Source organism: Sphaeramia orbicularis, chromosome 19, assembly GCF_902148855.1.
Source record: "Sphaeramia orbicularis chromosome 19, fSphaOr1.1, whole genome shotgun sequence".
Classification (NCBI taxonomy): domain Eukaryota; kingdom Metazoa; phylum Chordata; class Actinopteri; order Kurtiformes; family Apogonidae; genus Sphaeramia; species Sphaeramia orbicularis.
In genome coordinates this window covers 46,347,732-46,363,473 of record NC_043975.1, presented here as the reverse complement: position 1 = coordinate 46,363,473, position 15,742 = coordinate 46,347,732, and the positions used below count along the sequence as shown (strand labels likewise).

The window sequence follows — 15,742 nt, the reverse complement described above, 5'->3', positions numbered from 1 at the left end:
AAAGTCAAATGTGACCTTTTTTTCAGTACAAACCTCTGACACAGACGTTCAAACCAACTGTAGAGTCCCATTTACAGAAGGAGTCCCAGTGAAGCTCTGTAATTCAATGGTAATGATTCAAAATGAAGGATGTTGTTGTCCCAGTTTAATGGATGAACATTTAGAAACACTGACAGACAAATGGTGAAAAACCACAGACTGATCCTTGTGTGTGTGTGGAATAAGTGAAGCAGTGATTGGTGTGAGCTCTGTCATGAACCTGATGATGTGTTGCAGATCAGCTCCAGCTGACTGACTCTGTGTGTTTGCATATGTGTCCGTCCTCTGTGCTCCAGCCGTTAAGAGGCCAGTGTTGATCAGTGTGTGTCCAGGCCTTTCACAGCCACTGACACACCAACAACACAATGATGATGTCCCTCATGTTCCTGCTGGCCACCCTGGGGCTCCTTGTTCAGGGTGAGACTCTCTTGTGCTTCAGGATGCCACCAGGTTCACCACAATGATGTTCTGCTGGGATGGACAAACACTGGAAACGTCCACCTTCTTCCATCTGTCCTCTGTCTTCAACAAATGACACTCTTCTGTTTCATGTTCAGCAGCTTTACACAAATGGATGTGTGTCTGAAACTGGTTTGGTCTTTGTGTTTTTCAGGTTCATCAGGAGATATTATCCTGACTCAGACTCCCAAAGCTCAGTCTGTTGTTCCAGGAAACACTGTTTCCATCAGATGTAAATCCAGTTCAGGCATTGGTGCATGGCTTCACTGGTACCTTCAGAAAGAAGCAGAATCTCCAAAGCTTCTTATTTATCAGTCTACAAATCGTCAGTCTGGTATTTCCAGTCGTTTCAGTGGAAGTGGATCTGGAACTGATTTCACTCTGACCATCACTGATGTTCAGGCTGAAGATGCAGGAGTTTATTACTGTCAGCAGGGGAATTACTACCCACTCACACAGTGAAAAACCGTCGTACAAAAACCTCCTTCAGACTGAACAGAAACTGAACTGACTGATACAGTTCAATGAACACAGTCTGTACAACGATAGATCAGACTATTTCTATGGTTTTGGGCTCACATTCAACTCACACTAACACCAATATTTCAAACACATTTTTCTTCATATTGTCATGAAATCACTTTGTTTGCAGATGACATCCTCTTATACATTATAATTCCATATTCTCCTCTGGTTTGAATAAAGTTACCAGTAATAGAACAGTTTTAGGATTCTATTATAAACCAGTATATCTTTCACCAAACTCATATTTACATTTGAACTCCATCAATGGCAAGAAAATTAAAAAGTTCACTTCAGACATTCAAGGACAAATATATTTATACAATCCCATCCTTCACTCTCACTATGAGAACCTACATGTAAATTTGAATATTTAAATAAATATTAAATATTTAAATATTTTAATATACATATTTGAAAATGCTGCTTCTTTTTAGTAAAAACGATTTTCTGACACTAAACTAAATGTTTTCATTATTCCTGACATATGTCAGCTGAGTTTTTGGACTGTAAAAATTCACTTTATGCTGATGATACTTAATTATTTCTTACAAAAAAACAATATACTTTCAATTAATCTGCAATTAAAATCTTGAGTTACAGACATTAGATGGAGTTTATCATTTACTGACTGAATTTGGTGCCTCTAACACTTCAACCCCATCATGAAAATTAATGCATCTTAACTGAAGATACAGAAATTCTACAAAGAAGTTATGAAACTGCATCACATGGAACAGTTCACCTCTTTGTTCTTCTGATAGATGTAGATATTATTAATATTATATAATAGATATTGTAAATACAGACTGTGGTTGGATCAAATAGAATTCCTCTTTTCTACATATGTGTTCATTGTTCAGCCTGAAGGTTTTCTGTCTTTGTGGTGATAATTTTCAAGGCAGTTTGTCCCAGATTGATTGGATTTTAATGTTACAGGAGGATTATCAAATCACACTGCCACTATAATTATACTTTTGTATCTTAAAACACCAAAGTTTATCCAGTTTTGAGGTTCATGAAGCAGAATTCCCATATGTCTATTTACTAATAATATTTAGGACCTTAAATTACTTTGTGCTACTCAGTGTTTCGTTTCCCCCTCAGAGCTCAGTAACCATGGCAACGGTCAAGCATCACTGCTGAACCGTGACAACAGACAGGTTTCAGGACCAAAGATACAAAGATGAAAATAGTCACTCAAACTCAACGTTACATCATTAACATAAAATACTGATGTTTGATGAATATAAATATTAATCGCTGCAAAACAGTTTCATAATCAAACAGTTTTAGAAGTTTGTAAATCAGAGCCATTAATGCAACATGTAGATGAAATCAGTATTAACATCAGAGGATTTTCACTCCTCATACTCAGTTTGTGGAACAGGTTGTGTTACTTTTAGAGAACATTTGTTCACTGAATAAAAATACTCTGACAAACATGAAATTTCACAAGTTGAGTCATTAAAATGAGTAACATGTACAGACTAAATGTTGAGGCTAAATGTTGATTGTATCTGATAAAGAATGAACATCAGTCTGTGAGGAGACACTGAACCTTCAAATACCTGAAATATTAACAAACGACACACATCTGAAACATATTTACTCACCATGTGGAATTACAACAAAAGAATTTCCTTCAATGGAATATTTAGTTTAAAAAAAAAACAAACATTAACTATCAAATGAATATTTCTGAACCTGTACAGTGTTAAACTGATTATGATGTAAAATGAACTCCCATATATTTCCAGTCAATACTCAAATTAAATGACTGATCCATTGAAGTGACTGATGATTAGTGACAGAAGCACACAGAGAACCCAAAAGCAGCACCACTGATTCAAGTCTTTTCACAAATTTATTATCAGACGAACTAGTAACAGACAAGGAACAGACGGTGGGTTGGTCAATGCAGGTGGGGGTCGTGAACCGGGGAATCCAGACAGAACCAGAGGGAGCAGGCTGAGCCGTGGTTGGAGGACGGAGAAGGTGGGTCGATATCCAAGGCTGAGAAAGACAAGCTTGGTCGGGCGAAGGCGGGTCGATACCGGGGGCTGAGGAGAGGCAGGTGTAGTCAGACGAGCGGGGGTTCAAGGAATCTGGACAGGAGGGTCAGGTCGAGAAAAAACAGATTCTGGATTGGCGGTTCAAACAGGTAACGCTGGATAGTTGCAACTGGGTTGAACAATCTGGCGAAATACACATGTACAGGCAGAGGTTAAATAGGCCCAGGCCTAATGAACGGCAGCTGGGAACAACAGGTGAAAGAAGTTTAAGTAAGTAGGGGAAAAGTCAGAGAAATGAGGAGGTGTGACTGAGAGAGAGAGAGAGAGAGAGAGAGCAAGTAGAGATGTGACAATTAGAGTTAATCCAGGTCCCTGTTGGAGTGAGTCTTGATTTCCATACAGTGACTTTGCATCAGCAGCACCATGCTCCAGTGCTCTGGGAGAGTTTATAGTCCTGACACTGGAACTGTGGATGACTGACAGCTGTCCTTCATCACAACACAACACACACAAATCCTCCTCATCAAAAGCATGACTTTGGTCTCCGTCCTCATCTGGACTCTCCTCTGCTGCTGCTTCACAGGTAAAGTCCAGACAATCCAACTCCTCTCCTCTATGAACATCCGTCCCTCTGAGATGAAGAAGACAAAACCATGACGCTGCTTTATGTTTGTGTCTCTGTATCCTCAGAGTCCAGAGGCCAGGTCACAGTGACTCAGCCTGGAGCAGTGAGCTCTGATCTGGGAGCCTCCGCCACCATCACATGTACCACCAGTAGGAATGTTGATGCTTGGGGCAGTAAACATTATTTATCCTGGTACCAACAGCGAGATGGAGAAACTCCTAAACTTCTCATTTACTATGCCACCACTCGACAATCAGGGATTTCCAGTCGTTTTTCAGGCAGTGGATCAAACTCTCATTTCACTCTGACCATCAGTGATGTTCAGGCTGAAGATGCAGCAGTTTATTACTGTCAGAGTTATCACTATATCAACAGTCATTATTTTTTCCCACCGTGAAAAACTGTTGTACAAAAACCTCCTTCAGCTGCAGAGGAACTGATCTGATCCACAGATGCACTGAAACTAAAACACTAGATGGTAACAACACTATCCAATCCATAACTGGGATAAATCATAATATTTAACACTTTAATATCATTGTTTTTACACAGTTTTAAATCATGAGCTGAGCATCATAAAATGCCACATTAGTGATTCAATCCTTTCATATTTATTAAACTTGATTTCTTTGATTGTTTTTACTTCTCTCTGTTTGTTTTTATGTCCAAGTTTTTCAACACAAAAAGTAAATATTTCCAGATTTATTAAAGATGAAAATTATATCACTTTATACTGATGATATTCTACTCTTTATTCCAGATTTATAAAATGTTTAAAGCATTTGTCATTTATTTTTTGTAAACATTATATTTTGACAAAAATATTAAACTCCAACTGTTTAAGGAAAAAATGAGTTTCCTGTATTTCCAGCAATCTTTGCATATTTGAATATAATTTCTTTGATTATTTTCATTTCTTTTTGCTTGTCTGTATGATTGAGTTCTTCAACACAAACATTAAATATTTCTAGTGTTAACAAAGATGAAAATTATGTGAAATCACTTTATGCTGATGATATTCTACTCTTATTCCAGAATCCTTAAATGTGTTTAAGGGGTTTCTACTTAATTTTTTTTCCTTCTCTACATCCTGAGAAAAAAAATACTGAAAGATGATTTTGTAAGAAAACTTATTAAAGATGTACTGAGTGTTGTCTGTTTAAATGTGGCAGCAAGACATGCGATGCTGATTGATGTGAGGTTGGACCATCTTGCTAATTGGCCAATCGCTGTGGGCCTGCTGTATATAAACGGGGGTCTTCCATCTTGAGGCCTCTTGCTCTCCTTTGACGCCATCTGTGACGTACTTCCTGTTCGCTTCCACTTCTGTGTTATCTGGTTGTCCCTGTGCTACGCTCCTTCAGGTATGATTGTAGCCGCCAGTTAGGTTAGAATTGATCTTATTTCGCATTGTTAACTTAGCAGCCATTGTCGCTTCTTTTAGGTCTCGTTCCGGGGTTCCCGCACTTATTTGTGATGAATACTTACATGCTACAATGATGGTGGGTCTCTGTGTAGATGTGTTAGACTTAGCCTATTGTTTCCGGGTTGGGTAACGTCGCATTTTTCCTTTTTAGATGCCGGGTGGACAGAATCATCACTCCTGCTGTCGGTAATTGGACTGAGCCAGAAATACTGCTGCTTTGCAGATCTGTAAAACTGCTGCTGTGTGTACTGTTAACTGTTCGCTGCACTCAAATGGTCTAATCAAGCTTGCTTGCTGGCTAATGCTCATGCTACTGACGCTGGCGTGGCTGTGTCACCTATGGGGACTCTCCTTTATCAAGCCACACGCACACTAACAGCCAGCTAGCCGCTATCACCACTGTGTCTGCCATCCACAACTTGCCGTTTGTGTTGGCTGCTGAGGCGAACAACTTGAGTCACCTTTTCTGTGTGACCGTTACACTTTCTTTTTATTGAGTGTGTGTGTGATAAGGGGTTTATTGTTATGATTTGTTTTGTTTGTGGTTAATTTGTCATTATTATTGTTTGTCACATGGTGTTTTGCTTTGTGTAACATCTTTTTATCCATGTGAAGTTTTGCTTTTTTTTTTTTTTTTAACCCTTTGTTAATCTTGATTAGTTGAATTAAGTTATATATATCTACTTTGGTTTTTGATTTATTTCCATTTAGTATAGTTATATTGTGAAATGAATTTTGATTTCTTTTGTTCATAATTTGCTAGGTTTAGTGTATTTTCTTTTGTATGTTCTTTGGTTTTCATTTGTTAAAGTGTGTTTGCTTTCTTTGGAGATTTTCTTAATTAATTTCTTTTCTTCTGTCCTTTTCAGTAGCTGTGGCGGCGGGACTGGTGTGGTTGGTGGTGGTGTCCCCTTTTTCTTTGGTTTGCTGTGTCATCACTACCCTGGTTGATTGTTCACTTTAAGCGTGGCGTTGTGTGTGACTGTGTCTGCACGTGTGATTGGGGTGACCCTCCTGGGATCCTTCACCATCCCCCACTTCTCCTTAACCACTGGTAAGGCCCCAGCCCTAAATTAACATTTTTTTTGGACTGTTTGTTTTATTTTATTTTTTTTCCCTGCACTCCTTTTTAATATGTATTGTATTGAATTGTATTTTAAAGATCTCTATTTGTATTAAAACATAATTTTATCTTCTTACTTGGAACCACGTCTTGACCCCCTGTTTTGTATAGATGAACCTGTGTGCCCGTTGGGTTATATTTGTTAAGCGAGGGTATAGAAATTCTCTGGGTGAAATTCCCAGAGTGCATTGTCGGAGGTTATGTTAAAAATTCATTCATTTTCATTTTGGTCCTAGTTACACTTCTATCTAACCCATACCACTGTCGCCACATAAAGATTAAATGTTTTGATGATTTCTTATACTTCCGTACAGCACTTTGGTTCACTGCGGTTGTTTTAAAGTGCTTTAGAAATAAAGTTGGATTGGATTAGAATTTTTTTTTTTTTTTTTTTCCAATGATTCTGCAATGACCACGATGGAATACTAAACAACAAGAAATTGTTATGTAATTGGAACAAATCCTATTAAATTATCCAGCGTAAACAGAACAAGAACAATCCATGAACTATCTCTAATTTGACTCTTTATTGGACAAAATCAGCACAAAGTGAATAAAACACGACATAACAATGAAGAGAAAAACAGCAGGTTTGATGTACAGACGTTTATTTGTGGTCAAACACTGAACCAATATTGCAGCAGTGAGAGAAGCCTGAAAATGTTTGCTGTTCAAAGTGTTGAAATGACACAAAGCCAGAGAGTTGGAGAGACAGAGTGAGCTGATGAGCAGAGTCAGAGCAGTAGGTGATCCCCAGTGAGTGGGCTCAGTACTGGGAACACTGGTGTGTCCTCAGTGTGTGTGAGAGTGCAGACTGGGAGCCCTGGGTGGCCTCACAGGTCACAGAGTTCACCTTCCTCCACTGGTCTGCAGGGAGCCTCAGGGTGCTGCTCCAGCTGTAGTGGCCGTCCTTCTGCAGCACCGCGGGGCTCCTGCTCTCCTCCCAGCTGCTGCTGATGTTGCTGCCGTCGTTCACCTTCCAGGACAGACTCCAGTCTGAGGGGAAGCCCTTGTTGGCCAGGCACATGAGCGTGGCCTTCCCCTGCTGCAGCTCCTCTCTGGAGGGGGGCAGCACCGTCAGGGTGGGACGGACATCACCTAGGAGACACCGATCAGCTTAGAGGACAGGGACCACACAGCTGTCAATCACACATCCCATACTTGGACACAGTGACTATGTGAGAGGGGATTTTCTCCTTTCAGGACTTGGTGTCAGATGGTTTTTCTGCTCCACCAGTCACTCACTCACACATGGTTTCACTTCCTGGAAACAAACTCAACTTGGAAACCAGCACAAACAGTCCTCATATGAGCTGAAATACAGCAAAGTGCACTGAAAGAACATGTTCAACCAAGTCTGTGCTGTGTTCTTTACACTGTTTGAGAAAGTCACTAATGAAATCAGAATCATCTGGACTGTCATTAAAATTCATTCCAACCTATTTATATTGAAACCAACATAAAGAAAACAGTGATTCAGTTCTTTTATCACTGACACAACCTGATGATAAACTGTTAAATATAAAACCAAATAACCTCTGAAAATTAATACAAGTTTAGTCTTGGACAAAATCTGAGCTGAGTTTTAAACATCACATATTTGTCTCATGTGTTCACGAGAAATATGACGATAAAAACAGATCAAACTCATCTGTATTAGAAACAAAGACAGACTGTATATGATGGAAAATGTCTAATATTCATGGTTCTGTTCAACGTTGTCAAAATATTTACTGTCAAACACAAACAGACGCATGAAAGAGTTAAGAACAAACAGCGACATAAATAACTGACGACAATCACATCTTCATGTCGACTTCAATGATCACTGTGCAAATCACTGTAAATGACTCCAACATAAACTACAAACTGTAACTGACACAATGAGAAGATACTGAGACATTTTTCAATTGTGCATCTGTTTGTAGATTTAGTTGAGTTTTTTTAATGTCACTGATATGATAAACTAATATGTTTATGGTGGAACATGACAATGAACTGATGTAAAACTTGGACTAAAGTCTGAACTCTTCTCATTTACATCAGTTTAAACATCAGTGAGACATAGATATGGAAAGAAATGTTTAGGAAAGCTGCACTGAGGACGACGACAAGGAATAAAATAAAACCTGAAAAGTTTTACACATTGAAAAAACACCTTTGATCCCTTGGAAAAAACAACAACAATAAATAAATACAAAGCCTTAAGTTGTGATCCTTAGAATTTGTGCATAAACTTCCTTCAACATCCAGTCTGGTTCCTCCACCAAAAGTCCACCACAGTGATACAAACTGAGTCCAACAACAACCTCTGAGTGTAGAGACACGGCTCTGTGACTGATCAAACTAAAACTACAAGTCCTCAAGTCTCAGCTTTAATCTAAACTATCAATTATGTTACTGTCTTTACACCAACAACTACAGTAATGAGTCATTTCACATATTTAACTGTTACCAAACACCTACTGTTCACCAACATTTAAAGTTGGTTTACAGTCATTATAAAAAAAAGGTAAAAATTCAGTCTAAGATAATAAATATTGCTGATAAATGACTGAAATTTGTTGAATTTTGCACTTACTTCCAACCTCCAGTCTGGTTCCTCCACCGAACGTGTACCACAGTGATACAAAGTGGTTGAGTCGTCGTACAAAAACCTCTGAGTGTAAAGACACGGCTCTGTGACTCTGAAAACAACAAACTCAACAAAGTCAGTGTGAATCTGTAAAACACAGCAGCATCAGGACAAAATGAATCACAACACAAACACAACAATCAATACAAATATAGATTTAGTTCCACATTTATTCCATTTGTAAATGTATGCGAAATTAAGTGTGAATTGAACTGTGCAGATGAAAAAAGAACTAAAACAGACATTTACACAGAAACATTCAGAGACAAAAAACACTAATCTGATCCCTGACACATTCCTAATCAATCCAGTGTAAATGTATTGATCCATGTGGAGTAATCAGAGTACCTGTTGGAGTGAGTCCTGATTTCCATACAGTGACTTTGCATCAGCAGCACCATGCTCCAGTGCTCTGGGAGAGTTTATAGTCCTGACACTGGAACTGTGGATGACTGACAGCTGTCCTTCATCACAACACAACACACACAAATCCTCCTCATCAAAAGCATGACTTTGGTCTCCGTCCTCATCTGGACTCTCCTCTGCTGCTGCTTCACAGGTAAAGTCCAGACAATCCAACTCCTCTCCTCTATGAACATCCGTCCCTCTGAGATGAAGAAGACAAAACCATGACGCTGCTTTATGTTTGTGTCTCTGTATCCTCAGAGTCCAGAGGCCAGGTCACAGTGACTCAGCCTGGAGCAGTGAGCTCTGATCTGGGAGCCTCCGCCACCATCACATGTACCACCAGTAGGAATGTTGAGGTTTCGGGCAGCACTCATCTTCTAGCCTGGTACCAACAGAGAAGTGGAGAAACTCCTAAACTTCTCATTTACTATGCCACCACTCGAGCATCAGGGATTTCCAGTCGTTTTTCAGGCAGTGGCTCAAACTCTCATTTCACTCTGACCATCAGTGATGTTCAGGCTGAAGATGCAGCAGTTTATTACTGTCAGAGTCGTCACTATATCAACAGTCAATATTTGTTCACACAGTGAAAAACCGTCGTACAAAAACCTCCTTCAGGCTGAAAAGAAACTGAACTGATCTGATTCAGTTCAATGAACACAGTGTATGAACAAGCACTAATACACACAATAGTTCACATGATAAAAGACGGTTGAAACTGTTGTGGGAGTTTCCCATCAATCAAAATCAGATGAAGACTATATTCTGACACTAATTTACCGTAACTGAATACTAAGTCCTATTTAATAGAAGTTAAAAAAAACTTAACTTAACTATACTTTATACCTAAGTGGTGATCAGATACAGACACTTCTGCATCAAAGATGAGCCGAGCCAGTCAGTCTTCAGAGCCTTACATGTGTTTATTCATGAAGCACACAAAGTAAACACACGGGACGGTTCTCCGGAGAAGAGCCGACGTCGTTCTGAATTCACAAGCTTTTATGCCCTTTTTCCCATCCTTCTAGAAGGTTCGGGATGTTTTTCCACTGGCAGAAACCATCCCACGGTTTCTATCACGCCCGAAAGCTCCCCCCATTAAAACCATCTTTGGTCAGGCACATCTGTGCCGTTTACCCTACTTGCTGCATACACACACTAGGTCATTTTGGTCTTCTTATCAATTGTTTTGTTTTTTCTTATCACTTGTTTTGTTTCTTTTTTAATTAAGTAATGCAGCTGTGCTGGATGAGTCACTAGATGGTCTGGGCGTACTGCCCAGAAGTTATTAAGCCAGCACCAACCTGGTCCAACATGGTCAACATGGTCTGCAGGGTCAAGAGCCGGTCATGGAACTTCATATCACAACCAGCAGAGAATCCTTCTATCACAAATTGTTTACAAAAGCTTACACCTGCAGGATCATCAGCAGGGCCTTCTCCAAACAGAGTATGTTCTCTACATTATTTACATTATTTTATTTTCTACAAAACATCTGCACAGTTTTGACACTTTGACATTTTCTGTCTCCTAACACAGAATTAGACGACTGTGTTCATAAATGAGTCCACTTGGACACTTATATAAAGTCTGTATATACAGAATATGTGTAACTGGATGTCATAAAACTAGACAGGATCTAGGCCATCAGAAACTCTAGGGCTATTCAGGAGGCACTAATCGCACAAGTAGTTGGTTTTGGTAATTTTAAAGATGTAGTAAAAAAAAAAAATTGTTGTATACAGGTACACAGCTCAGAAGTGTTCATTAAAAAACAAAGAAATAAAATAAATACCAAAGAAATAAACTACAAATCAAAACATTCCCTTCAATACTTAAGTTTCTTTAAACACATTCTTTTAGTCCTATTTGTTTCCTATTTATTTCTAGTTTAGGTCTCATATTAAATCATATTTTCCTCTACTTTGGTGTTCATTTAAGGAAAATAAAGAAATTACTTTTTACTTCCTACTTCTAGAGAGCTAACAGAATATATAACTTTAGTTAAATCAAAGTTTTCTGATAAAACTTAGTTCAGAAACAACTCAAAATTCACATACACTCCACATCACCATGTGTATGAAACAATATTTCAAATTTAAACATGAAATGCAAACAGTTCACACACTTTATATATATATATATATGCTTTTCAAACAAAACTCAAATATTCAGTTTGTTAGGTCACAGTTTTGATCACAGTCTTTCAAAACAGTTCTGTTCGTTATCCAAGAAACTGAAAAAAAGAAATGTACTTATCCCTAAAGAGTAGAACAGAGAAAAGTGCCCCTTCCTCATCCAGTCAGCTGATCCTCTGTGTAGATCTCATCACTCTTCAGGTGGCGCCATCTTGTCTTCGTCATAGCATGTGTTTGAGGCATCCAACAAAACACTGAGTTCGATGAAATAAGTTCGTGTAGCAGGTACCGAACTGGGAAAGAGTAGTCTTCAACAAAAACCTTCTGGTAAAACTCGATGATAACTGAAAGAACTTGAATATAAATCAGTCTTTTAATCAGGCTAGATCTCTCCGGCTAGACAAGCGGATGGAGACAGAAGGTCAGCCGCATGCTGATTAGTTGACTGATCCACATGACTAAATGCTTCCATACTGTTTATATGTGTACGTGCTCCAGTTGAGTCAGACAGTGAAACGAAAGAAAACTGTCCCCAGGGACTCTTTGGATTGAAACTAATGCTCCAACTACATTTAGCTAGTTTATTTGCGTGGTTTCTTAATTTCCTCAACTCAACCGGGATAAACACGTTTTTTTCCCCCAATCGGTTTCTCATGTAGAAGTTGTGGTTGTGACCTGATGTGATCCATGGTAGTCCACATGGACATGAATATTCAAATGGACATCCATGGTCTAACATCCATGCTCCGTGGTATTATTAGACATCTACTGTAGAGAAGTTTCATGTGATGTATGCATACATTAAGTCTTGGCTAAGGCTTTTCTTTGCATCATTTATTGAACCACAGGCTTTTTTAATTTGATGATAGATTCACATCTGTCTCTTGTATTTTCCATTCGTATCAGTTCGCTGATGTACAAGGTTAGCACTTCCCATGCTCTTCTCTCTTATATTAATGGTTGTGACTGAGATGACACAACTGGGCTGTTGAATGGGGAAACACGCCCAAGAAGGGAAAAAATGACAATAGATAAAATGACCAAGTGGAAATATAAAAGAAATGTGAAATGAGAAAAAAAACTTTATCATCATGATTGATTGAAGGCACGTGACGGCACAAGTTTTTTTGTCAGAGGGCATTTGTTTTATTTGACTAAAAAATCTAGAAACAGTTTTTCGTCTTGACTGAGCTATTCCCGAGTTCAGTAATATTCTGTGGGTTGGACAGAAAGTTCTGGGGACTGGATGTGGCCCACAGGCTGTTAGTTGAGAATCACTGATGCAGAGTAATCAGAGTACCTGTTGGAGTGAGTCCTGATTTCCATACAGTGACTTTGCATCAGCAGCACCATGCTCCAGTGCTCTGGGAGAGTTTATAGTCCTGACACTGGAACTGTGGATGACTGACAGCTGTCCTTCATCACAACACAACACACAGAAATCCTCCTCATCAAAAGCATGACTTTGGTCTCCGTCCTCATCTGGACTCTCCTCTGCTGCTGCTTCACAGGTAAAGTCCAGACAATCCAACTCCTCTCCTCTATGAACATCCGTCCCTCTGAGATGAAGAAGACAAAACCATGACGCTGCTTTATGTTTGTGTCTCTGTATCCTCAGAGTCCAGAGGCCAGGTCACAGTGACTCAGCCTGGAGCAGTGAGCTCTGATCTGGGAGCCTCCGCCACCATCACATGTACCACCAGTCAGAATGTTTATGCTGCAGGCAGATACCATTATTTACACTGGTACCAACAGAGAGATGGAGAAACTCCTAAACTTCTCATTTATCGTGCCACCACTCGAGAATCAGGGATTTCCAGTCGTTTTTCAGGCAGTGGATCAAACTCTCATTTCACTCTGACCATCAGTGATGTTCAGGCTGAAGATGCAGCAGTTTATTACTGTCAGAGTTATCATGTTATCAACAGTCAAGCTGTGTTCACACAGTGAAAAACCGTCGTACAAAAACCTCCTTCAGCTGCAGAGGAACTGATCTGATCCAGTTCAATGAACACAGTGTATGAACAAGCACTAATACACACAATAGTTCACATGATAAAATACTGTTGAAACATCTTCACAGTTTTCACACTTTGACATTTACTGTCCAATAACACAGAATTATACGACTGTTCATAAATGAATCCACTTGGTCACTTGAAGGTTACAGTCTTGGACCAAAGTCTTATCACATGTACCCATCATATTTATAACAGATAATAACTTGACTGCTAATTGACCAATTGGAGTCATTAAGAACTCATAATGGTGTTAAGCATCTGCACTTTATTTATATTCAACCAAAATGAAATTTCATAGATTTTATCAATGTTTATTGCTTGATAATGATGAACAAATCAATTTCTAGGAGGATAAAAGTTTTGACACAAATTCTAATCAATCTAAATGCTATTTCATCAGGAACCGTGGACTTCAAGCTCTTGATGATTATCACTTTGGCCTCTGGGCCGATCTTGGGCATGTTGTCAGAAGAGTTGTTCCACTTGAACTGTGAATCTTTAATTAGCTGTAAATATTTAAAGCATTTTTTTTAAATTTCAGTTTTCTTACATGTAAGAATCTGTAATGAATACAATCGGGACCCAGATGCAGACCTCACACAGATGTAAAAGTTCGAGTAATTTTTATTAAAACTACAAATAAGCAGCAGGTGTAAAACAGTCCAATAAACAGCCACAGAAAGAGTCTCTGGCGAGCCGAGCGGCAACCGCTCACCAAGGGGGGTCCTCCTGGAACTGAGCTCAACCTCCACGGTCGAAGGCAGCCGACAAGGGATAGGCAAAGGGAACGTCGGGGACAGGCGGAGGGTCTGGTGCCAGAGAAGCCAGAGGAAGCCAGAGGGACCGAGGCAGATGATGTGGTCAGACACGGAAGGCAGGTCGGTGTACCAGGAGGCGGACTGAGACGTGGTCATGGACGAAGGCAGGTAGGTTACTGGGGATCAGACAAACAGAAGTAATCAGGCAGACAGGTAAGGCAGGGGATCAGGCAACGGGTAAGCACAGGAGGTCAAGGGTCAAACAGGATCAGGAATGGAGAATCAGTCAGGTACAACGCTGGAATGTTTCACATGAGGCAGAAGACAATCTGGCAGAGGACAAACAGCAGAGCAGTGAATAAACACATCTCACCTGATGAGACGCAGCTGCGTTCAACAGGTGAGGGGAATGAGACTGATGAGGAGGTGTGTCAGGGTTAAAGGGCCAGAGAGAGAAAAAGAGCAAAGAAAACAGAGATATGACAAGAATCTGTAGTTTTTTGGAATTATTTTGAGTAAAGGGTGATTTGTATTACAAAAGCAGCAGTCGAGTTATTAGATATTTTCAGTATTGTGTATTTATGCGACAAGGCTTTTGTCCAGGACTGTAATCATGTTGTTCTTTTTACTTCAGCCCAGGCTCAGTGAACAGGATGTTGTATTTGTACAGACTCTGAAGCCCTTTGAGTCCACTTTGCAGTGCAGCTAAACAGTTTCTTCACCCGGTTCAATGACCACAGCACACCAAGCATGTGGACCTGTTGACCTCCTAGTCCCCCCTCCACACCCTTGGTGTTGATGAACAGTGTGTGAATCCCCCATAATCCTAATCCTGCAGAAGGACTACTGTGAAGGACCTGAAGGACTACAGGCCAGTGGCCCTAACATCTGTATTGTGTAGATGAATGCAGTGGTCTATGACCACCTGTCAAATATACTGGCACACAAACCAAATCCATGTCAGTTTGTCTTTGCCTGTGAACGAGGACGATATTCCACTGGTGACATGAAGGCTGCTGTCCATGGTGCTGAAAGCTGGAGCGCCTTTTGGGTGGTTTGTCCCCAAGAGTTTCTTAGTTTCTTAGTTAGTTTGATCCCCATTAGCTGCTGCACACCACAGCAGCTCCTCTTCCTGGGGTCATTAATAACATAAAAACAAAGCAACACAATTTCCCACAACTCACTCAACAAAAAGGATGTACATACACTCAACACAACAACACAAAAACCAAAAATCAACAACAGCACACAATACAAAACAATTACAATAAAAATAATAATACCACCACCACCAACAACAACAACAACAGAGAAAAGAATAACAAAGTAAACCCAAAAAACAGAAACAAAAAAAAAGGAAAAAAAACAACTCCACAACAAACAAAAGAAAAACAAACCACCTAGATGATGTCACTATAGGATGTGCAATAGCTCAGCTATTCTTGGGTAAATATGATGTTATGCTCAGTCTAGGGGTTTCTGAGACACAACATGGTGTGAGATTCCCCTCCCTCCATGTCCCTTAACAAACAGCAACAAGCTAAAACAAACAAATGACCAGCAATCACGCAAC

At 39.7% G+C, this 15,742-nt stretch overlaps 1 protein-coding gene and 3 gene segments (V, D, J or C); 3 read left to right on the top strand and 1 right to left on the bottom strand.

The window, feature by feature from the left end:
• Nucleotides 1-299: 299 nt before the first annotated feature.
• LOC115439249 (Ig kappa chain V region 3381-like) lies at nt 300-975 on the top strand. The segment is given in 2 exon segments: nt 300-456; nt 653-975. Coding segments are annotated over 2 exon segments (360 nt in total).
• Nucleotides 976-3,566: 2,591 nt separating this feature from the next.
• LOC115439464 (Ig kappa chain V region 3381-like) lies at nt 3,567-4,057 on the top strand. The segment is given in 2 exon segments: nt 3,567-3,618; nt 3,726-4,057. Coding segments are annotated over 2 exon segments (384 nt in total).
• A 2,724-nt stretch (nt 4,058-6,781) lies between these two features.
• Nucleotides 6,782-15,193, bottom strand: LOC115439463 (immunoglobulin lambda-1 light chain-like). Its single transcript, XM_030163289.1, has 5 exons — nt 15,145-15,193; nt 14,158-14,345; nt 12,691-12,744; nt 8,791-8,896; nt 6,782-7,307 (listed from the first exon to the last, which is right to left on the bottom strand). The coding sequence occupies exons 1-5, from the start codon at nt 15,191-15,193 to the stop codon at nt 6,976-6,978; spliced, it is 729 nt and encodes a 242-aa protein (XP_030019149.1). The 3' UTR covers nt 6,782-6,975.
• On the top strand, nt 9,352-9,859 carry LOC115439245 (Ig kappa chain V region 3381-like). The segment is given in 2 exon segments: nt 9,352-9,403; nt 9,511-9,859. Coding segments are annotated over 2 exon segments (384 nt in total).
• Nucleotides 15,194-15,742: the final 549 nt, after the last annotated feature.